We start from the raw sequence: 24972 nt of genomic DNA, 5'->3' as shown, positions 1-24972 counted from the left end.
CACATTGACTCCTCAGAGCACAACCTCACTTCCTTTACTGTCATTAAGTTATTTTGTGGGAGGAGCCTATTAATCCTGCCCACTTTTTTTTTTAATGGACTAAAAAATTTTGTTACTGTCGACATTTTCATGATGTCTGTTAATAAAAAAGACCTATTATTCATGTTGGTTTTGTGTGTTTGAAAAGAGAAAATGAGAGATATTGAAGCAGCTTTGTCATCTGCCTGAGACTAGGAGTAGAGCTGGATGAAGTGTTGACGTTTTTCTGGTGCATCTAAAGAACAAAAAAAAAAAACCCAGGACCAGGGTGAGGAACAGTCCTCAGTCAGTGAAAGTGGCAAGAGTAAACATGAGAAGACACAGTGACAGGAAATACATTTAATATGATACAAAATGTCAGAGGCAAAAAGACTGGCATGTTAACGCTGATCTATAGGTGGCGCTGTAACATTAGATAAAACATTTATGGACTTAAACCACCATTAAAAAAGAGGCATGAAAACACCAGTATTTACAATTGCTGAGCTAGTTACATGAAGGTTTTTCATTCTGCATTTTGAAAATACTGCAATCGTTTTTCACACGAAACATGGTCCAGTTTTGTTTCAGCGTCTGTACCATTGGAGATAAAACCACTTCAAGTCCACATGATACTGTTTGCTCTCAGCATCTGGTCGTGACTATCAGAGTCTAAAGTCTTCAGCTCAGATCTGGCTCGGTGACTGTTCAGGGTCAGTGAGGAGGAAGGTCCAGCAGGTCTCAAAATGAGGTGAAGGAACGGATATAAATTAAAACCCACATTTTAGTTTCACCAGTGTCTCGAGAACAAGTGTGATACTTAAGAACCGCACCGCTGTCATACAACATACGTGAGCTTGCGTTAGGTAAGGTATTTTAACCTCACATTTTGAAACAAATATTTTACATCATTTTAACCCCAGAATTTTTATATTGTATTTTGGCATTTAGTGAAGTGAGTTCTCCAAAATTGAAGCTATTAAAATTTTGGAAACTTTTTTTTTTTTTTAAATCAAGTGGAATCAATTTTGGACCTGAATACTGTTTTGGTCACGTTCTAGAACAAGGACAAAAATTATTCAGTCATGGCTTCAAAAAGAAAGTGCTCAATAATCTCAAAAGAAAGAGGGGCTGTGGTCACCGTGGCAACTGGTGGAGTTTTTTTTTATGGGGGGGGGGGGGGGATCACAATTCGAGTTCACATACAAGTGACCTCAGCCTTTCCCTCTTCCTGCTCGAACCCCCCCTCCTCCAAATGGGACATGGCGCTGGGGAACCCGCCACCAAACACCGGGAACCCGCCGATGCCACCGGCGGCCAAGGAAGGATCCTCCACTGGGAGCGGGCTGCTGAGGGAGCGACTGACCGAGCGGCTGACCGAGCGACTGGACACGTCGCTGTGCACGGAAATGGACTGGACAAACACACAGGTTGAGATGAGATTAACATTTCACGTCTTGCGAGCAGCTCCAATACGCTTTGAATGGCATAATACTAAGGCACGACAGGGTTACATTTGGCCAGGAGAGGGCGCTATGCACCATATGAATTTCTTCTTCCCCAGCGGAAATTTGATTTCTGGTATTTTCTACGACGATCAGATTAAACTTCCTTGTTTGACTGACTGAAGAGACTAGCAATGGAGATGTCTGGCGCTGGGAAAGAAGGAAGTCAACCAATGAAGATCGTGGTTGGACTCTCGGATGGGAAAAGTTGAAAGAAGAAGGTGCAACATTTAAAATACTACCACTAATAATTATTATTATTTTCCAAATATCTGTGCAGTCAAACCCACAAAAGACAGCTCTGAATTTGGATTTTCAAATTCAAGTCATGTAGGACAGAATGATCTCACCGGGTTCCTCTGCGGAGCTGCACCTGGGTTCTTTACCGGCCTCTGGAGAAACACCACCTGCTTTGTCGCCAAGTTTCCATCACTGTCACATACACACAGTCACCACCGTCAGTTCAGGTTGGTGGGAAAGACTCTGACAAGATGATGGCACCTGTCGTGGCGGATGATGGGAGTGGGCAGCACACAGGTGAGGAGCCAACCAAACTCAGCCAGAGTGTGCAGCAGAGGACCGTAGTCCGTCTTCACGTTGGAGCCCTGAATGCGACACATTAATCGGGAGATTAGCATGAAACAGTTTGAGTCAGAGTTGTTCGTGAGTCACTCTGCCAGTAAACTTGAAACCAGCATTGACTCACGCATATTAAAGTGTGGTGTGTACTCCTGCTGTTTAACACAAGCGGATGTGGTTTACAACCATGAGTCAAAGATGCAAAACTTTGAAATTTTGGAGGATTCCGGTGCAAACCTTCCTTTAAGGCAGTGATTTCTACATTTAATACTTTGTTTTTGTTGTTTTTGCAAAGTATTTTTGTTTTGTATATATATATATATATATATATATATATATATATATATATATATATATATATATATATATATATATATATATATATATATCACATTAGGAGAAATCATATGACTTCATGTGAAAGACAAATCTATAAGATAATAAAATAGAAATATAACACTTGGCATGGTTAGCTACATTTTTAATAAAATGGTAAAATATATGAGAAATTCCATAATAAAATCCATAAATAAAACAAACAAAAAAAGAGATGTTGCATTAGAAGGTGGAATGAAATAATCCAACTTATTACATATGTTGTTGAAGTGAGTTCACTTGACTGGAAGGGTTGGTTTGAAGGGAACCACATCCATCCCAGACTGTTTGCATCTGGTCAAAATAAGGTCACGTGTCTCTCCCCCTGACCTTCACAGTTGCCCCCACTGACCTCGATGACCGTCCACTGCTCCACTACGATGGTGTCGTTGGCAGGAGGAGAGCTGCTCTGCTCCTCGTACACAAACAGTCCCTCCAGAGCTCTGGGCACCGGCTCGCCTAAAAGTTACACACCAGACCACGAGGAGTCATAGTCGACCACAACCAGTAGACAAATGTGATTCTGAGTGATAACGGAAGCAATTCAGGAGCATGTGACACGAGCGACCTAGTTATTAAAAATAGGTGATTCCTCTTCCTGTGTGTGCGGGGGGGGGGGCTTGTTTATACTGAGTCGTGGGGACCAATTCTTGACAAAACACTATCCTCATGGGGACCTTATGTCTTCAACCTCAGTCCAAACCTCAATTTGAGGGTGAAAACTTCAAAATAACTGGGTCTTCAAAATTAGGTTTAAGTTTGGTTCAGAGTCCTGGTTGAGGTTAGCCATTTGTTTTAGATGGTTATATTTAGGGAGAGAGGCTGGGGAAAGGGTTATGTCAATGCACGTCAATGTATGATGGTCTTCACTAAGATAGGAAGACAAACCTCTGTGTGTGTGTGTGTGTGTGTGTGTGTGTGTGTGTGTGTGCAGTATTTCATCAAGTCAACAGATGATCCTGCACAGGAAGGGGAGCAGTCCTTGTTAGGGTCAGAGACACTGCCCACCCCTTCAGACACAACAGGAAGGGATTTACTCAGCAGCCAAAAAACGTCTTTTTCCAGAAAAGGATTTACTGGAGAAAAACGGTTTTCAGTTTGATATGTTCAAAGGTCATCTCTGATGTCACAAGAGGACCCCACACACTCACCCTTGGGAGTGTCCCAGTAGACGAAGGAGTCCACCAGCGACCAGCCTTTTCGGTAGTACGCCGCAGTCAGCTCCAGCCAGTCAGCCTCTAGGGCGCTGACCACCTGACCCTTCCTGGAGACGCGCATGGACAGCGCCCCCTGGTGATACTGGCATGCCAAGGAGCCGAGGGGGGCACAGCCAGGAGCCCAGGAGTGGAAGAAGACCAGCAAGCGGAGGTCTGAAAGGAGCGAGGACCATGTGAGCTGCAGATATTTAAACCTACTGTAAAAGAGTTCATTCAGGTTTCACCTGGACTGTAGGTGTTCTCCTCCAGCTCTCGGTCTCCAGGGGGCGTGCGTGGAGGGGTGCGCGGCGGTGAGCGGTAGCCTCTTTTGGGGCTGTGGACCCTGCCGTTGCTGATCCTGCTCACCTGCTGTAGGACGGAGCTGACGAAGCGGACCCCGCCGCGGGCGCTGCTGTTGACCTGGAGAAACAGGAGCCAGGATAGTGGGACATCTACAGGCAGATTATATTAAAAATATCAATATAACATGTTATACACAAAATCTTGCTGACCCTGTCGATGAGCGCCCGGACAGTGTCTCCTGTCAGCGACTCTCCAGGCAATGGCCACTCCTCCACCCTCAGCGCCGGCACACTGTGACACATGGACGCCGTCTGTTTACTGAAACACACATCACACAAGCATGACTCCAGAACCTAATGACACAGGACATCTGCTGAGCTCTGAGCAGTCCAGGCTTTGAGGTGACTGGCAGCTAAACCTGCAGACCGGAGCAGCTGGGGCTCAGAGGTGACTGCCACGGGGCTGCAGACGACAACATATGAATATTTCATACAGTCAGCAGGAGACTGAGGAGGCTATTACAGAATGTAAACAACATTTTAGAGAGACACTTAAGCCTCCAAGCCAGCAACAGTTCAAGTGAGGCTCACCCTCTTCAGATGCATTTCAACCTTTATTTCTCTATCAAAGTATGTTTAATCTTCCTCCTCAACTGTCTTCATTGCTCTTCGTGGTAAATTCAATGACACTTCCCCACAGTTCAACGCTCCTCCTCCCAATGTTCACATTGACCTCTGACCCCTATTGACTCTCCCTGGGGGAAGTCTGTGCTGAATCTGATCTGCCCCCCCCTCAAGAGCTCGATGGACTGAGAATCCCAAAAATGTGTACAACACAGCTGCAGTAGTGACATGCCGCCTTCTCATAGTAACACTACCCTGACCCTGCAAACCCCGGAGCAGCAATACTGTGCTCTGATTGGCCGGCACGGGACTTCTGTTGCAGAGTGCATTGACAGCCAATAGAAACCATCGCATCTTCATTAAACATTACGAGTCAAACCAAAACACTGTCTACACGCGATCCCCCTCTTCCTCCTCTGAGCCCCGCTCTACTACAGATGGTAAAAGATTCATTCACCTTCATTCATCATTTATCGTTTTACAAAGCAGCAGCTGGTCGCAAAAGTTCATTCATGAGCTTCACTGACGTCAGGAACAAAACATTCAAAAGCACTTTTACTTTGAAGGCACCAATGTTTTAAAAAAGTGTTCATAACGTTAAAGATGATGAGAGCTGAAAAAAATGCAATTTGTTTAGGACATTTTGAACTAAAATAAATATTATTGGAAAAATACATACTTAATAACTGAAAGAATGTCTAAATCAAAGGCCCTTTATATAGTCATAGGGTTGACCAGGACGTTACATTGAGATAAAAATTGGAGAAATCCTTTGAAAGACTATAACTAAAGCCAAGCAAACAGTTAAAAAAAGTCAAGTTCAAAATGGAACTCCACAGACAAGGTACTTGAATTGAACATTTAGTGAGACTTCTTCAGAAAATTCATTCAGTGGCCTTCTGCTGCTGCATTCTCTACATATTTTGCAAGTCTCGAGTGGGAAGAGAAAGTTACCTGGGTCGAGGCCGCGCCAGAATGGCTCTGTACAGGAGGCTGAAGGGAAGCGAGCGGTTTCGTCCCACAGACAGGATGATGGGGTGGATGGCTGCCAGGACGTAGCCTTGCGTGTAGTACGGCTGCAGAGCCTGCGGTAGCTCGGACAGCGACGCCACATACTGGACCGTAGGACGACTTCCTGTGCGGAGGGGGAGATGCTTATACTTCAGAGTTTGTTTTGACTGCTAGTGGCAGTAAGCAGTAAAACACAAGAGGATGTGCTCAGGAAGATCCATGAGCCAAAAGAGCTTAAAGAAAAAATTGATACGCTCAAATATAACAATACTTGATTGCACGATATTGTACCGATATTTATGCTGAAATTTCACAATATTTGATTGTGTGATATTGTCTTGATGTTTTAAGTGGAGTCATGTGAATTTAACTGGACTGTGACCACAACAATAAATTTGTTTTGCACACGATATTGTACTACATTATCATTTTTTTCACCCTGAAAATGATGGCTATGATAACAATATATTGCTGAACTTACAGTACTGTAATGTACTTATCGCAAGATACCTGCCAATATGATGATTTTATTTTCTTTGGTTCACTAGTCGTGTTTTGAGGTTTCTAAAAAACCTACTTTTGTGAGGGTGTCATGATCAGTAGAGATACCCTGAACAAAGACACCTTCACTGTGTCTAACAAGTCACCCACAAACACACATGTGCAGTGCTATTAAGAGCTGCAGGGGAAAACATCACAGGGCTCTACAGATCCAACTCTTCCTCTCAGCAGATCAGCTGCAGAACGTCACCCACTCATGGCGACTCTATATATAGTAACATAAGGAACCTTTTCTCACGGACATCCATAAATGTTCCCCATGAATCACAACAAACCCTTCTGTTAAAGGGAAATGTCCCAAACATTTACGCTTCCACTATAAATGTCCAGGATGCTGCTTGTCTGGAAACCAAAACTGCCCTCTGTTTTCCTGCTTCCAGCTGTGCCTTAGAAAAACCCTGGTCTGGCGGTTGACGTAGAGTCTGTCACAAAAATAGCTGCTCCAGCAGGCATGCGGCGAGAAAACACCACATCACCACACTCTTTCATAAAAGTTCATATATATCTATTTCTACTCTCAAAAACAGTCTTCTCCAAGCAGCCGCGGCTGGTGATGCTGATGTGGTGAAAACAGATGATGATTTGAAGTGTGGGAGCTGAAGTGAAGTGCTGGGCGGGACCTTGTTTATCCGGACACTTGTGTTCAAAGCAGCTTTAAAGTGAAAAGGCAAATACAAACTGGCAGAAGCAGATAAGGAGTTTGGTGAATCTGGTTTCATTTGACTCTTCAACACAGAGACGTGGAGGAAGAGCCTGAGAGATTGGTTGAGTATTACAGTTCTGCAAAGGGGCTCAAATGCAGAGTATGTGCAAACGGCCCTTTCACACTCAGGTAGGCAACTTAATGAACTTAATGAAGTGGCGAGGAAGAGGAGCCTTGCTACCTTAAGATGAAGACACCATAGTTGCTCTAAAAGTTGCATCTGGCAGATGTGACATCTCACATTTCAGGCTACATGTAAACAAGCATGGTGCACCGCCACGCCATCAGAAAGATGATCAGGAAATGGAATCTCACCTGATCAAACAAATTAAAACAGAGTAAAGACATCGAAACAAACTGACAACATAACACATCATGGAGGTGGCGATGAACACAACAGTTTTCTGCAAGTTTGTCATGGAAACATCCCAAAAGAAACAATCTTTCACACTGCTGGTTCTGTCTCGAGACAAAGCTATTTCGGCTCAGAAGTCCAAGATGTGAGCATAAGCGAGTTTTGGCCGCGGACCTTATCCCGGGTGAAGAACTGCACTTTGTCTCGGGAAAGTCTCCACGGAGGGCGAGCTTCTCGCCTCAGGTGACTCGGTTCTAGATGCCGGAAACTACATGTACTGTGTGACTCCACACAAACAGTAAAGGGTCTGATCGCTGTCTGGGCGCACAACATCGTTCAAAAACAACTTCTCAAGCTCCCACAACACTGAGGTGTGCAGCTGGGAGCTGCAGGAAAATTGTGCTCTGGAACGGGAGCACCGCGCAGCGGTCCGGGACTCGCGGTGTTTGCGGATGTTTGATAAGTCACGTGTTTTCGCCTTTATCAGGCTGAAAAACATCTGATTTTATCGACAGACAGACTTGCCTAAATGAATAATGTTGCGCTCTACAGTAACTGTTTTCACTGCTGTGGTCTCACTGCAGCGCAGCTGTCTGCATGATAACAGCGAAGAGGAAAGATGCTGATTTTTCCCAAGTTACTGAAGATCACCAGACTATTCATTGATCATTTCCGACGTCTGGATCTGAACTTCACTGATTAAAACCTTCTCGATCGTCAGTAATCTCTCTCACTGTGTTCAACGTGTTGTGAGAGCAGCGTGGACCAGTCAAGACGCGCCGTATTACGCAGCTTGTTTCCGCTATTTCCTTGTAAAACAAATACGACAAGACCCTTTCATCTTTCATTTTGGCTGTGAAACGCCACATTCTGTTAAGGGCCGTGGCGGAGGTCCGTCATCCATTCATAGCTAAGGCGATAACTCGTAGTACTAAGAATTGACAAAAATAAGATGAAGACAACTTCCTTGAGACGTGCTTCGTCGTAGGTCACAAAGTATTTTGCGCAGAGGGCTGCCAGCTGAGGAGGAAAAAAGGGACCTCGTCTGAGGTGTAGAGGTGAGAGGCTGCACAGCAGGGGGCGACTCGAACTCAGGTCACCCCAGACAGAAAGTCTCTACTTAACTCGGCCAGTGGCTGTAAGGATGTGGAGCTCCAACCATGGAGTCACAGCTCTCTGGAGTTTGGGGCAGGTGGTCACAACAAAGAGCAGCAACTGGTAGATGAGCAGACGTTTCTCAGTATGCTCCAAACGGCACGTTCAGACCTTGGTGAATCTCAGCAATTTCAGCCAGGTATCAACCTGAGCAATCGGCCCCAACGCAGCCACCTATGGATGGTAGTCACCATTCTCACACGGGTCTCAAATGTTTCTGATAGGGACCACAGCAGTCTCTGAACACCCAAGTAAATGGTCATAATGTTATAGCCAGAATCAGCACATTTACAAAGCCTTCCAGATCTTTGCAGCAGACATGAGTAACAATGTAAAGTCACTGAGAAAGTTTGACGGAAAAACTATTTCTCTGGAAGCTTCACAAATTCAGACAAAAACCTGGTCACAGTTTACATAACACCCAGTTTGCATGTGAACCTGTTTTCCTAATGAAGTCGTCTGGAAATCCCACTGACCCACCCCGTACTTCCTGTAGCCACAACGAGGGGCCAGGACACATGCAAGTTCACTCAGAGTCTCATAAATTGGGAATGAGATGGCCAGGGAATGTTTGTGTCACAGCATTCCTCTGGCCCTCATGAAAACGAGCCCCCCCAAAGCAATCTAGGAGGCCGGCGGGGACCAAAACCTGAGGAGCCCTGGTGTGGCGAGCAAACACAACTGCAGTTTACAGGCATTCCTGTGGGTCTGAACACCAACAGCACTTGATGCTGACTTCAATTTAACACGGGATCACATGTTCAAGCTGCGGGACATGAAATGAAAGGAAGGTTCATGACCAAAGCAGCAGTTGGTTTGTGGAAAAATAAGATTTTCTTTTACAACAAGGCCAGTTAAACATATCAGTTTGGAGGGCCACAGAAAAAAAAACAGGCAACAAAACTGCGGCTAATGGGTCCCTGGAGGGCAACACACACTCACACACTCTGCTAAGCGACTCTTTTGTTGGAGCCTTTGCTTCATTCAGTCTGCACACCCCCTTCCTCACCCTGCCGCCGCTCGCCCTGTCAAGCAGCACACTGAGGCTTCTGTTTACTGGGGTGTGGGAGAGAAAAGTGAGGAGGAGGAGGAGATGAAGAAGCAAAAAGGGGTGAAAAGGGAGGAAGAAGTAAAGGATGAGGAGGGGACGAGAGTCCAGAGAGGGAGGGCTGAGATTGAGTGAAGGAGGCGGAGGTTTCGGAGCAAAACAAGAGTTGCAAGATGTTTATGAGCCCACGTGTGAATGAAAGGAGTGAAGAAGGTGAGAAAAAAGTGCCTGGAAACTGGGAAAAAACCCACTATTGATTGCCTTTCAGTGATAATGAGTAGTCAAAGGCAACTCGCTGTTCATCAGCAAGCAAGAAAGAAAATCCCAGACTCACTAGTTGGATTTCCACTGGTGTTTTTTTCACAAAATAAAAGCAGTATTTCTAAAATTTTAACAAAATACAATGCTCTGAAATAAGCCAAGCAATATATCAAAATTATATCTATATTAGGGGTCAACCGATTTTAGGGCCGATACCGATATCAGTGTCTGGTGGCTTAGAAAAGAAAATATATCTATGTGTTTGCAAACCTTCCATGAGAAAACAAATCGACAGCATAGAATGGTTTTATTGCTTTAACAGAAAAACATTGACTGACTAAATTGCCAAAATGTGTGATGCAGTTCAGTGGCCTAGCCAACAGACTAAGGGAGAAAATTAAAATGAATCCATCAGTGAATGATCAAAAACGTCAAACGTCAAAAAAAAAAAAAAAAAAGAAAAAAGTCCAACCAAAAGTCCACCAGGTTCAAAATGAAAAGTATTTCCAAGAGCTCCTCGCAGGACATACAGGGGCGCTACACAATCCCTCATCTTACAGCACCAACAACCAAGATTGTAAACAAAATCAGCTCACATAACTTCACTGAGGGATCCGTCTTATCAGCAGACAGGATACAGTTTCCCAAGTTAAATGAGCTAAAACTCCAAAACCTACTTGAAAGTGTTTAATCTCCCACCACAGAGAAAATGATGTCTACAAAGGAAGGACTGGCACAGGAAAGGGGAGTGAAGCCTGTGGTAGCTGTCCGACTACAGATCCCCTGCACCTTTCATGTAGGGATCATTATTCCCTCCCAGCCAGTTGAGCATTAAATACAAAGACAGGACGTGTCATGTGTGACAAGAACAAAAGGAACTGCAGAGGAGACATAAAGTGAGATAACGCAGTTTATTAAAAAAATAAATAAATCAGAATAATATAATTCCATTAACATAAATTATATGAATATAATTTGAAATTACACTTACATTTTTACACTATTATACACCAGGATTGATATGCTTCTCTGTTGTAAAACTGTATGACCATAAATTCATCCATAATCGTCCATAAAAATAACCTTAACTTGAAGCCTATCCCAGCAGCACAAAGCAAAGGCTTTGGACGCGGCGTCAATTCCAGAGCTCATACTGTATAGACAGACAACCACTCTGACAGATTTATCGACGCGTATGGAACACCAGCTCCTCAGCGTGTGGGCTGCTGTTCAGGGTTCAGGAGGACCACAGACAATCCCTCCCTGTCAACACATCTTCATCGATTGAGCTGCCAGGTCTCGAACACGTCATTTTGCCCTTCGAATCACCTTTCGGATTTAATAATCAAAATACCAACTTTAATCTGTAATAATCCAGCCAGGGCCATTAGATTCTCAGATTAAACCGATTACAGGACATTGCGTTCATCTGCAGAAATGATATAAAGTACTGGCAGAGATCCTTTCAAAAAGAAAACAAAAAAAAAATGTTCAAATGGATTTTCCTGGAGCTTCAGTTCATCCCAATCTATACCACGGATACGAGATCAGGTCAGCTCAGGTTAATCCATCACTTCAGCCCGCAGTTCCTTTGTGACCGCCAATCCATCCTTTCATTCAGGCATGTCATGTTTTGATCTCTGGATAACCTATTGTGCTACAAACTGTTCAGAATCTAGTCCGGGCAGTCATTAGATAAAGAGCATAAAACCCATCAAAGCACGTCCAATATGTCTGCGAGGTCGCGACATCATAAGCCTTTGACCGCTTCTGCTGTGTCCTCTTTGGCGAAGACAAGTGGAGACACAAGCTCTCTTTATGAATGGATGATGGCTGCTTTTATGACTGAGCAATATTTCTAGGGGGCCAGCAGTGGGATTGTAGCTAGATATATATCACAATAGACACATAGGTTTGAGTGTCCAATTCACACAGTGAGAAGTGAAGCAGAGATGTGTCGTGAACCCCGGGTCGCATGTTACACAGATTTATTACAGTGCTAGTTGAAGATGCCAAGTGAGTGTCTGGTTTTATTTACTTTAATAACAGGCCACCAACCCACACTTGGACCTTTGCTACTCGGCCCAGCATCAGACACTTCACACCCACAGTGGTGCCTGTCAACTTACACCAACAAAAACAATGCACAAAACAGACAACCACTCACACAAAGGCCTCTTTGACGCCTCATAAAAAGCACAACCTTCAGGGACATCTCAATCTTTGAACCATCAAATATCCATCTACCGAACAAAACTTCAACTTGACATCCAAACAATTCTGAACCTTACATTACATGACAGCGCAGTAAATCATATTACTGTCTTAGTCAGCAAGGACTGGACTTTTGTGTACCAGTCAGACCAGAGAAATTTGAATTTCTCTTCTGGATAACATGGTTTTGGCTCAACTATGTCTGCATCTTACAGTTTAGCTTGACAATGACTGGACCTGGTGACCTGTACCAGCGTAAACTTCAGATGTACCACGCTACTTTGATGCCTCCAGGTGACTTTTGCGAGAAAATTAGAAGCCCTACTTTTAGAGAATGGACCCAAAAAGACAGGCTGTTCCTTCCTCCTGTCTTCCACAATAACTTCGCTGAACATAACCAAAAGTCACAGATTCAGCCCACACAACTTTTTCACTGTGTTATTTGGGTCCCTCCTCACAAACCACCAAAAGGGTTGCCCACTGAAAAACCAAGAGCCTTGAAAAGTAGGTAGAAATGTATTACATAAAAATATACACCTAAAAAACAGGCAGAATTTGGGATGCAAAGCGTTACCATTGCAATGCCAAGGATATCGCTTGTTCTTCCACCCATGTTTGTGCGACAAGAAGAAAAACAGCATCATCCTACGAAGCAAAAAACCTGAATGTCGTGAGCTGAAACCCACTGAAAGTTTGAGTTAAAATCACTCTAATCAGATAAATATTTCTTCCAACAAATATGAACATCAAAGCCTACCAAGGGTCATGACTTCGCCTGAGAACTCTTTTCAGACTCCTCCCCTCCACCAATATGTCCAGCAGAAACCCAATCCAGGTCTACAGTACCCCAACCTTTCAAAGCACCACCAACCGGACCATAATGAATTACAGTACAAGCTTATTCTGTGACCTTTAAATTATTATCAGGCTGTAACCAAAAACCACAATATTCATATATGGCTAAAAAAAATCTTGCCATCAAAGACCAAAGATATGTCATCCACTTTAAGACCTTTTGAACTCCACACCAGGTCCGTCTAATGTTCTCATGGAGGGGCACGTATGAGTGTAACTTGATAAGACTGAAGATTTTTAAGCATCATGGTACTTGGTTGAAAACTGATGTTTCCGAACGCCCTCAGCTCAGCAGCAAAGAGAACAACGGTGGTCAGGAAAAATGTCATTCCTGAAGAGGTTATCTGATCTCCAGTCTTCTTGAACAAGGTTTATAGGACATGTGTGGCATAGCTGTCAAATTCCTAACATGCATCCATCTCTTGCAATTATGAAAATGGAGCTTTCCTCCCCCCCGCCATGTCTCTCAGCACTGTTCCCAATACCGGCCGAGCTCCTAGTTAACTTGGCCCCATTTCACTTGACTGACGGAGAGGAAGCTGGACACGGAGGCCAGGCAACGCACAACAGCCTTCCGAGCTGCCACAGAAATCTAGATCGAACACTGACTGCCGGGCCTGGAGTCCACTGAGGATCAGCAGCAGAAAAGAGCGAAGTGAGGTGAGACTTGCCTGAACAAAACCATTACTGATGGTCTGACAAGTTCTGAAAGAGAAGGATCTGCGGGCCAGGTGCTTGTTGGGAATGGAATGTTCGAAGTGGGCAACACGTGTTTGTGTGCACAAAACATGCAGCTAATGGTCCGGATGCAGAGCCAACACAAAAAAAGCAACATGCCTTTAGAGAGAGATTTCAAAACATTATCTGACTCAGAATGGGTCACACTTAAATAGCTCCAGCCTATTCCACTTTATTTGGTTACACAGTCCCAAGGTAAACTCCACAGTGTCTGAGATTCAAGGTGAGCGTGCTTGACATGCACATTTCAAATTACTGTGTCGATATCTAGAGATTTAAAACAGAAAAAACAAACACAGACCCGATTCAGTGGCACATGAACCAAACCCAACTTGACCTTTTTCTTTTATAAAACATATCATAATCATTATTATTATGATGCCCAGAAGGTCCAGAAAGGAGGACAGGAGAGATGGTTAAATAAAATGCATTTCCAACTAAGAAGGGTCTCTGGACGTCTAGAACAAGAACAATACTGTGATGAGCTTTTGCTGTTTCAGAACTCCAGCTCTGATGAAACCAATCGTTGGCTCCATGAAAAGCCTGTTTGATAACAGCCAGTCATTATTGTTGACTCTTCAGGCGTCTGCACACACAGAGTCTGTCTTTACTTGTTCATGCGCTGTTGTATCCGTTGAAAGATGCTCTCGATTTTTTTTTTCCTCTTAAATACTAGGACAGAAAAGCTTTTCCTTGTTTGTAATGCCTATTACTCATTTTATTATCAGTTTTTCCCAGTCCCAGATCAATTTGAATTTCTAATTATCATCAGTTTCTTTTATTTTTTTGCACTAATATATTCCATTTTTTCATTGTAGAGGTCAAGATTCCATAGTAGCAGAATGAGATGCAAGCCTGATCACATGCACATCCTCTTATTATTATAGCAATAGCCTTTCAAGTTTAAAATGATAAAAAATGTATCGGAAAAACAGACTATAAAAACAAGGATGTTATTAAACACAAACAAATCTGCTCTCATTCAAAAGAAGCTAGTAAACAACATAAATGTACAGGGTGAGAATCTACACAGTAATAAGTCAGAAGTCAGTGGAAGTAATGTAAGGAGTCATGACGCATGCTGTTCAGCCAGAATCCACACTTCACATCCCTCTATAATTTGGAGAGCAGGACTTTCCTTCCCGAGTCATTACAGTGTTCGCGTCATTACGGTGTCCGCCTGCTGTTTACACGCCGGCGACCCATTCAGAACTTAATCACTATTTCCTTCCAAATAGGTCAACAGACAGTCAGAGGGCCAGATGAAGGGATTATCCTCAAAAATGGCAACCGGGGGGCTTGGCGGTATTACCACACGTGACATGCAACTTAGAACCCAGCAGGTGGGTTTTGCTTTCTGAGACAGGTCTAATTCATCGGAACAGGTGAAGGTTTTCCACTGATGAAGCGATAGCGACAGGGGAAAAACCTCCGCTGACCTATTTCTCGATAGGCTGAGCGAGAGAGAAGACTGTTGCTGGGAAAGGATGTCGTAGGGTCAGAGACGGGCTCGGCTGCGAGCAGGATGGTGTGAAATCTAAAGCGACATCGAGGGGATGACATTTATGACGGTGTAAGAGCTGCTAATGGCTTCCTGTCTGGCTACGTGCTAATTTAACGGGGGCGCGGGGAGGAGATGAGGCGCCCGCGGGAATGATAAAACTAAACTACGAGGAAATAACATTTAAACAGATGTGTTTGTTTACGGCGGTGTGAACAGAAGCTTTCACTTTCTAACACAAAACCGCGACATAATTTGGAGTAAACAAAAAGCAACATTAGCTGCACCACTTCAAGACGTCATCTTCGTGCACAGTCTGCAAGTACACAACGTTAGTCGCCAGCTGCCCACGGCTTGGTTAGAGGGACAACAGTGTGGGTGCTGAAATTACGACCAGTCACAAAACGCAACGCTAACTCTGGCACCAGCCTGGACCTTTCAAGTCGTCTCATTGTACAGTCAGCTGCCTCTTAAACTGGGCACGACTGAACACTCCGGAACCCTCCTGAGTCAGCGAGATTCATGAAGGTAATCGCAAACGCAAATTCTAAAGAACTAAAGAATCATCCCAAAGTCATGTTAGCTACAGTGCGCTGTTTAGCTCCTTATTGGAGACTGTCATACACCAACTGATATATAATGGAGTTACACATTCGCAATTCAACTGTAGGCTGACAACATCACTGCATTTATTACACAACTTTTATGGACCAACAATGATACTTATTTCACTTCTACTACTAAATCTTAACCAACTTTGTAAGCGATCCCCCAGTTGATATTACAGTTTATCTCTCCATGACAGTGAGGGCAGTTTTCTTGCTGCAGCCGAGTGCAGTGCGTTCCAGGTAATAAAGTTGGAAACGAAAATTGCCCACAAAAGCCATGTCTTGATAAATATGTTCATTTGAAAACCCACAGAACGGAGAGGAAACACAACTTCTTTTGGCATAGTTCTCTGATTCAAAACTTCCTGTTTACGTTCTGGGGAGCCATCTTGGATTATGTACTCGGAGCGGTGAGAATTCTCCCACAATCCCACTGGGACATCTAACATTGAGTGTCATAACTGGGAATTTCAAGTTCCGAGCACAAATGGAACACACCACCTGATCACAGAACAATTCAGTGGAATTATGACTAGGAGTCGAAAGGACTGAAAATGAGAAATCAAGGGAGGTGAAGAGGAGAGTGCAGGTAGGGCGGAGACAGCTAAAATTAGCAGCACGCAAAGGACAGTAGTTGCATGATGGATGGGTTACAGATGTGTGTCAAGGTCAAGGCCTGGTTCATTTTATGGAGCCCACTTTTCAGGACATATTGCCAACATAAAATCAACATGAATGTTCACATTTCAGTCATGACCACTGAAGATAACAGCCATTTTATCGTGATATCTGTATGTTTCCTAGCATGCTAATCCAGAAACATCCACAAAAAGACAGTCCAACCGGGTAAAAACCTTGGTTCCATGGATAAAAAATGTACAAACCAGGGATGCAGAGCAGTTTGGATGTAAAGTAGGGGAGGGCAAAAGTGAGACAGATGAGCTCCTTCGTGACTAGCACACAAAATATTGACCCAACAGTGGCAGCTATATTGACACATGTTCTCACGGATGCATGTGTCCACATTTATTTTGTTGTTTACCACAAACACCTCTTCAGGCTTGGTGTCTCCATACATCTTTCATGAGAGGCAAGAACCAGGTGGCACAGTTAGATCAGTGTTTACCAGAGGGGCCTCAACTCCTGTAGCTTCTTAAAGTTACTCATAAAGAATGGGAGACTTTTGACTTAAAAACGTGTCTCTTACTGGCCATTCATGATGCACTAAAGGCTGTGAAAATGAGTTTGAACAACACTCTAGTGTGAGTTCCCTTTGTCGTCAGCCCTCCCTTTAACATCACCACATTATTCAAGTGCAATGTCTTAAGGTGACAGACGCAATCGATTAACAATTCAATCCAAACTTTTTGTTCAGTTCATTATAGACTCATTTTGAAAACTCTCACCCTCCAGACTGAAATCCAGCAGCACATACTCGTAGACCGTCTCTGTTTTGGTCTCCACTTGTGGTCTCTTGAGGGTGGAGTAGATCTTCCCGGGGCTGCTGTCCTCCGGGTCCTCCAGCTTCCTCAGGCCGCAGCCCATCGCCACTGGTTCGGCGAGAGCAGCTCACGAAGCAGCACGGTCAGAGTACCGGAGGAGCGTCTCCGCTCCCGCCGACCGACAGCGTCTCCTTGGCGGATGAAAACTTTACCGGAGCAGCTCCATCCTTCTTTGATCCTCGTAATGAAGCGAGCGGCGATCTCAGCAGAGTTTAAAAAAATCCACTTTCAACGAAAGATTCTAACAGTGCAGAGACAGACGTAATGACCGGCGCGCTGGTGAAAAAGTGTCCACTGAGAGAGTGAGATATCCGCGGGGCAGCGTGGAGAGGAGGAGCGCTCTCTCTGGAGAAACTTTCAGACACTCAAGTGGCAGAAATCACACCCTTTCCTTTCTGCCTTCAAAATAAGAGCACGGAACATTCACTTGTAGCACAGATTGTTAAATTACAAACAAAAACATTGGATCAGCGTAGTACGGTTTATAATACATTTTCTTTTCTTTTTTTTCGTTTAACGAAAAATATAAGTATTGACCAATCAAAGCAATACCAGGGTTACATGTTCTAATAGCAGCAAACTCACTGAGTGTATAATTTGTGTTTTGATTTATTTTTTTTCAAATTCAAGCAAAAAGTCCTTCAAAAAGTTCCGTCTTTTTGTCTTCGCGAATGTCTTCACCCAGACTGTGAATAACGGTGTCATCCTGCTTTTTTAAGCCGACTATCACGATTTTGATTCCTCTGGACGTCTATTTACAAATATTCAGTTTTTAAAATTTTATTCACACTGACATTATTTCATGCCTCATTTTCTAAATCGCTCTCTATTATTGTGAAGTACATTATCCCCTCCAGTGTAATCGTATTTTCTGAAATGCCTTTCCCTGAGGACTAGTCCTAAAAAGCAACATGAAGCAAATCCCTCAGGTGAACTCTGACTTCTGACATATGTGTGGAAACCAAAAACCTCCGCTCTTCATTACAACTGTTGTCGTGGACACATGCCTCCTGCCTCAGGGTGAAACTTCTGCAGCCTAACCAGTCTCATTAGATGTCTCTAATGCAATATCTTATATATCTGAACTCATTATGAACAGAGACAAACAAAGGCTGCTGGTGTTCAGCAATCTGAGAGCAGTTATCAGCCATCTGCCTCCTGCGGGCCACGCTAATGAAATTATCAGCCCGAGATTCAATCAACAGCCAAGTGTCAGGATTCACTTTTTACACCAACACACAGACAGTGGTCTGGCTATGTGGCCCCCATCAGTTCATAACCAGGAGCCAAAACTGGCTGGCAGACAAGGACCACGATCACATCGAGTCGCCATCTTCAATCTGTGGAATGTTACATCCAAATTCTGACTTGAGCAGAGACGTGGGTCATGTTAAATGAGATAAGATACAAGAAGTCCAACATAGCAACACACATTCACACAAATACACGAACAGATTCACACATGAGCACCACAAGGCCCTCTATTTTTCATTTTCTTTCCTTTCCTTCCTCTGGCCTCACTTTGTTCTTTCTTCATTCCCTTCATTCCTCCTTCCTTTCTTCCTTCCATTGCCCTTCATTCCTTCTATCCTTCTTCCTTCCTTCCTTTGATTGTCCTTCACTCCTTCATTCCTTCTATCCTTCTGTCTTTCTTCCTGCCTTCCATCAACCATCCATCTATCTTTTCCACTGCCCTGTCTTTCTTCATTCTTTCCATCCATTCTTTCATCCTTCCATCCATACATCCTTCCTTAGTTCTGTTGTTCCTTCCTTCCTTCCTTTCTTCCGTCTTTCTTTCCTTCCCACCTTTCAAACTTTGTTTCCTTTCCTTCCATTTCCTACTATCCTACCTTCTTGATCTTCCTTTTCTCCTGAGTCCCTTCTTCCCCCCTTCTTCCTTTCCTCTTTGTTGCTTTCTTCCTTCTACCACACTCTTGGATTACAATGAATTTTCCCTGCTTCGTTCCTTTTGCTTCCATCTTTACCTACGAAGCTACGTACCTATTATTGTAATTACTTTTTTCTGCGCTTTATTCTGCTTTCTTCCCTTTTAATTTCTTTTGGGCTATTTTCTTTCCCCTGTTCTTCCCCTTCTTGACTTCTTTGATTCTATCCTTTCTGCCTGCCTCCAAGCTTATAACATTTTTTATCCATGATATCTCTCCTCTTTCTTCCATCTTCTTTCTGACTATAGCTACTTCCCTAATTTCCTGCATCCTGCTCTTGATATTAACACTCTGCATCAATGCTTCCCCAAGTGAGAGTAAGAACAATATAAGTGTATCTTGACAGTGGACCAGAGAAGTCCAGTGAAGCATTTCGGTAGGAAAGCGAATGAAGAACAGACAGCAGCAGCATCTGGACCCAAGATGCAGAAACAGAACACTTTCAGTGACCTCTGACCTCTGACTGTTGATTAGTGGAGCAAAACTGCTGCAGGAAGCCAGAAAAGCTCTTCAGGAGAGCTTTTAGCTGAACTCTGAGATGACTAGGGTGCTCCAGGGTTTGTAATACGGATCAGAATCTACGGATCAGAAGATTTTTTTCCCCCTAATTTCCCTTCAATGCAACGCCTGAAAACAAAAGTTTAACTGGAACAAAATTCTCAGCTTTTACTTAATGAAAGACTAACTGGTAACATTAACCCCTGGACATTAAATGCGTCTTTATTTGTCCAGTGAATGATGGGTTTTGAGTGCTATTTGTGTTTTTCAGTCTGATTGTCTGTGGCAGGAGAGGAAGATGAGGAAGGAAGGAAGCAGCTGGCTGAAGGAGGTGGAGGGATGATTGAAGGAGGAGAGGGTTGGAAATCCTTCACCATATTTATACCTGTTTATCTGTCGCACAGCTGTCACGACACACAGCTGCGCTGCGCTCATCGAAGCTACCAAGCTCTGAATTTTCTCTTAGATTACAAAAGAAATACGGATGAAGGTTGAGCGGCAGTCGCCATTTACCCAACACATTTTGGTTCCTCTCTCATCATTCTCTCAAGGACAGCTAGAATTTTACATTTGCTGCGGAAAGAGGTGCAGTTGTTGTGACTGTTGGTAGAAGAAGAAATGTCAAATAATCTTAAACAATTTTTTTTGAAGTTCTAATGGTAGCAACAAAATTCTTTATTGCAAATTTTAGACGGCACTGGAAACGTAATAATGTAATAGCAGTAATAGTAATATAGTTGTAGTGACGTACTGTAATTAGTTGTTAAGCAGGAATTTTAATAAGAAAAATATGATTTGATTTTTTTCGAAGACGAAGTAGCGGCATGACACCACTAATATAGACTGTTTGTGTTGTCGTCGTTGCCCTAAATGACAGTGATTTACTTACCTCTCAGACGGCGATCCGTTGTGTTTTCATTCAGCGTCTAATGGAAACAACTGGCTGCGGATTTACTTGTGAACAGCGTCCTCTAGTGTTAGATTGCTTTCCTCAAGCCAAAAGCGGAATAAGTTCATCTAAACGCAATGCGTTCACTTTCATTTTTCTGTGTTTCCCTCTTAATAAAAGACACGCATTTAGGATTTGGATCTAACTCCACTACAGTTATTGTGGAATGAGGTTTCAGCCAAACATTACCCTTCAAATTCGTTGAAAGTTGAGTTAAGTATTTAATTCATTCCAATCTCTGTGTGTATATATTTGAAAATAACCAGAAAGTTAAGATTAGTTTCATATTGCGAAAACTAATCCCACTGCATGCTATCGAACTGTTGTTGTGCGATTAGTTTGGGCGAAATTCACCTCCAATTCAAATAGCTGAATAAATTGGTCTATAAAAAAGTCCTAAAATAATTAAATGCGTTTGCTATTGAGTATTTTAGAGAGCTTTCTGACCTGCAGAAGATAATCCAGCAGACACGTAACAATTCAATTTTCTAGAATCGGACATCACTCTGCCTGAATTCAATCATCCTGCTTTTCAATTTAGATTTGCCCCATTGACAAAACTGTGGTGCGAAGTTTGACCGACTACAGACCTTTTTAAAAAATGGACAAGTGAGACTTGGATAACAAGACCGAGAACTTCTGATTGACAGCAAGACTTTATCAGGGAATGCCAAAGAAATTGGACAGACTTGAAGAAGACCATTATCTGACGACTTTCATGTGCAGTAAGAAATGCAGATGTGAACTTTAAGACTTAGAATATAAATCCAGATTTGGATTTTAGAATTTGAGGAGTTTAGAAAAGAAAGGGAATTAAGGCTTCCTCTTTTGAAGAACTCACAAGGATGAAGAGCTGACAAGTTGAAAACATTTAGGAGTCAGAACTCTGGAGGTTTAGAGCAAGAGGTTTGATTACGTGAGAAAGAATTTTTATTCTGAGACAATTTCCTAACCTTTAAGGAGTTTGAAGAATTGAAAAGATTAAGAAGCGTATATACTAGAAATAAAAAAAAAGTTACTGAGGAAAGGTTTTGCAGTCCACGTTCAAAAGGGTGGACAACCCTGTTTCAGACCTTCCCTTTGTGACAAACAAGAGAACAAATAAAAAGGTTTGAGCGAAAGTTTTACATGCAACAAGCTACAAAAAGTACAACCTGGCAACGCCAATGTCGGGTTTTGTGCTGGTGCTCCTCATTCTGATCTCGCTCCTCCTCCCACACACTTACACTTCATTCATAAATACAAAGTAGAGGTGTGATTATCTGCACCGACCTGAAATGCCTCAACCTGCAGGGAACACTCAGGACTGGTGAGAGAAAGTGTGAATAAGCTTATATTTAATAACCTCTTCCAGTCATTATGACTCCACTAATCATCCACTCAGCTGGGGGATGAATGTTTTCATTTCATTTTGCCCCATAGTACCCAATAAACGTCCTCGGAATAAAAAATAGTCAGTGAAAGTGTCTGAGGATGTTTATATGAAGCTGAGAGGGAGAAGGAACGACTGCTCAGGGTTGTTTCTCTTTTCAGGCAGACAAAAGCCGGCGAGAACAGTGTGCACCCATCATCTGACCACACTTCTGTAAACCTGCACACACACACGCTCCTCCACAAGGTTTCTCACACCATGATGATAGTTTAGCATCCATACTCCACATTCGGCAGGGCTACACTTGGGATTGGACTCGCACTCCATCTCACCGTTTTGGACATAATATTCTGTGATAGTATAAACATAAATATCGTCATAAAACTACAGATTAAGGGTAACTTTAAAACCTCTCATTATGCTGTTGGGCGTTACCTTGAACCAATGCTTGTATCATAGTGACATAAAAAAAATCTGAACAAGTTAGGTGCTTTCCTGCGAACAACGGAATGCTAATTTCATATTTGGTGATATTCGGCGCAACTAGGGTGTGTTGTGTTGTGGATTCACCACACCCTGGAGACCTGTAGAATTTTTGCTCAACCTAGTTTAAGGGCTGGATAGCTCATTGTAATATTCATACTGGATTATCTCACACCTCAACGCTGAACAATATAGTCATCTTGTCATCTGACCTTAATGATTGTTATGAGAGGACTCATATTTAGAGTAAATGAAGTTGAAAAGAGGAGAATGGAAACACCTCAGTTTCAGGAAGTGGCATGTAACCGAGGGCTTTAAATTCAACATAATGAATAATGATTCATAATAATTCAGCGCCTCTTATGATGGTTTACATTGGAATAAAGAGGGTTTTTAGTAAGCTCAGGTCATCTCATCCAAGCTAAAGGAACAAGCTACATATTTAGTTTATTAGTGATAAGTTTTTAAACCTTCAGAGGAAAAAAAAGAAACTCAAAAAGAAGCTCAAATCATCATCAACAAATAAGATGTTGACTAAACAACTGTTTTTGGTGGCAACATCGATGCTGAAACATTACAGTAAAATACTCAGAATATCAAGAGAATTAGTGATGTACTGCCAACCTGATGGGTGGATGTAAATAAATGAATGAAGGAAAGGGAGATTTTCAAGCTGAATATTAATACTTTGCCTGTTCACTCTCTAACACCTTTGTTGCATCCTGGTTTTAATTGTCGGGAAAATTAAAATCCGAAGTCTGAGAATGCAGCAGTTATCATTTCTTACTATGAATGAAGAAATCTGAACTGAAGAGACAATGAAAACAGAGAGAATGCATGCATTTGTTTTCAGTCACGTTGCAAGGGAGAACAACAACAACAATGTAGGCAAAAAAGTAAATAGAAAGAAGAATGGTGAAACAAACATTGACTAGAATGTGCTCAGACTAAAATAACAATCCTCCAATAATCTAATCTAATCTTGTCTTTTCAGTCATCAAAGACCAAAGTATAGATCCTGAGAATGAACTCTGGGTTTTAGGAAACCTGACAGTGAGGTGTTAGTGGTGAACTCTAATGAGCCTCACTGACTGACCACATTCCACAGCTGCATGGCTCAAGGTCCAGTCATCCAACCTTCCTATCTGCTCCTTCTGGAACACCTTCAAAATAAGACAGGGGGATTCAGGGGGAGTCTGAACTGAAGTCTCAACTACCTTCAAAGTGATTTTCCACATACTAGGGAGAAGTTTAAAGCCCATCTGGGAGTCTGGGCACGAGTTAGCCTTCACCCTGCTCTCCTGTGTTCACGCGTTGAGCTGGATTCGTGTTCCATCCCGGGTGCTGAATTGCACTATTCAACAAAATGATTTAATTAAAATCCTGCAGATGCACCATGGTCTGCACATAAAAGCCTCTCTTGATGTACAAGAGAGGAGATTCTTTTTTAAATGTAGAACTGATGCGCCAACAGAACAGGGTCGACCTGAGCTTTGTGCGGATCCAAGGCCACATCAAAATATTTAACTGTCCACATCCAACCTCCGGTGAGGTCAGCGGGAAATGGAATGTATTAGAGGAGAAAGAATTTCTAATACAAATGTTGGTAGGACACCAGTAGGTTAAAAAATACCAATTAATTTGAACCCCGAATCAACCGAATTCAAGTAAATACCCATTATTTTGAGGATTATTTCATGTATATTACACTATAATTTCAAAACTCAAATGGAAGATGAAGACAATGAAAAAAGTTTTGGAGAGATGGAAACATATAGGAAACCAAATAATAATGGGAGAGGATTTGACTGAAATTATAAAAAAAAAAAGTTTGTAACATAATTATGCTTTAGGTCCAAAACAAAAAGTTTCAGGTGGTTCATAAGTCTAATAAAAGGATTGCAATTTTGACACAACTCAGGTTATTCACAGTTAATGATCTGTCCTTCATCAAGTCTGCTATCAACTTTGACAACAATGCTTCTGACCTTTGACCTGGCAGGGTAAATATGGGCTAAATATAATTGCTGACTACAATTCTACTATAAAATGTTAAATAATGACTGTGTCTAAGAATAATTTACCTTGACATGTACTGTACAAAGACTGACCAGATCGGAGATAGATCTGATGAGACTCTGCAGCATGAGAGAATTGAAATTCAATTGTATATGTGTTAGAAAGATCTTTGTGTGATTTTAAGGTATTTAGTTCGCATAGAAAAAAAACAAAAAAAAAAAACAAAAAAAAAAAAAAACATCACACGTCAGTGGAAAGATACAGATGAAAGGCTGGTGCTGACATGACTACTTAAGTCCCTCAGCATTAAAATGGGGTTATGTGTGGAGAAGTTCCATTCCGAAATGACGAAAAGTTCCCCACATTATTAAATATATAAAATGCAATGAAACCCCCGCTGTCTGGTCTGTGTTGTTTTCAAAGAACGTGAAGGGGACTGCCTTGATCACTGGCTTGGCTTCACAACCAATCAGCGTCACTCTTGCACTCCCGAGCTCTAAAACGACGTGCTTATTGGTTAATAAACCTGTCAGTCAAGCTTCCGGTCATGCTGGTGGGAGGGAGCAGCTGCGTGAAGGGATGAAGGGAGGAGTG

At 42.6% G+C, this 24972-nt stretch overlaps 1 protein-coding gene across 1 annotated transcript; it reads right to left on the bottom strand.

Moving 5' to 3' along the window:
* Positions 1 to 6: 6 nt before the first annotated feature.
* Positions 7 to 17464, bottom strand: rftn2 (raftlin family member 2). Its single transcript, XM_053876704.1, has 9 exons — positions 17016 to 17464; positions 5554 to 5734; positions 4186 to 4294; positions 3919 to 4093; positions 3629 to 3847; positions 2830 to 2936; positions 2025 to 2128; positions 1874 to 1955; positions 7 to 1432 (listed from the first exon to the last, which is right to left on the bottom strand). Exons 1-9 carry the CDS (start codon positions 17152 to 17154, stop codon positions 1217 to 1219), a joined length of 1332 nt encoding a protein of 443 aa, XP_053732679.1. The 5' UTR covers positions 17155 to 17464; the 3' UTR covers positions 7 to 1216.
* Positions 17465 to 24972: the final 7508 nt, after the last annotated feature.

The sequence above is a fragment of the Synchiropus splendidus genome, chromosome 10 (genome assembly GCF_027744825.2).
Source record: "Synchiropus splendidus isolate RoL2022-P1 chromosome 10, RoL_Sspl_1.0, whole genome shotgun sequence".
Taxonomy (NCBI): domain Eukaryota; kingdom Metazoa; phylum Chordata; class Actinopteri; order Syngnathiformes; family Callionymidae; genus Synchiropus; species Synchiropus splendidus.
This window is presented reverse-complemented; position numbering and strand designations above follow the sequence as displayed.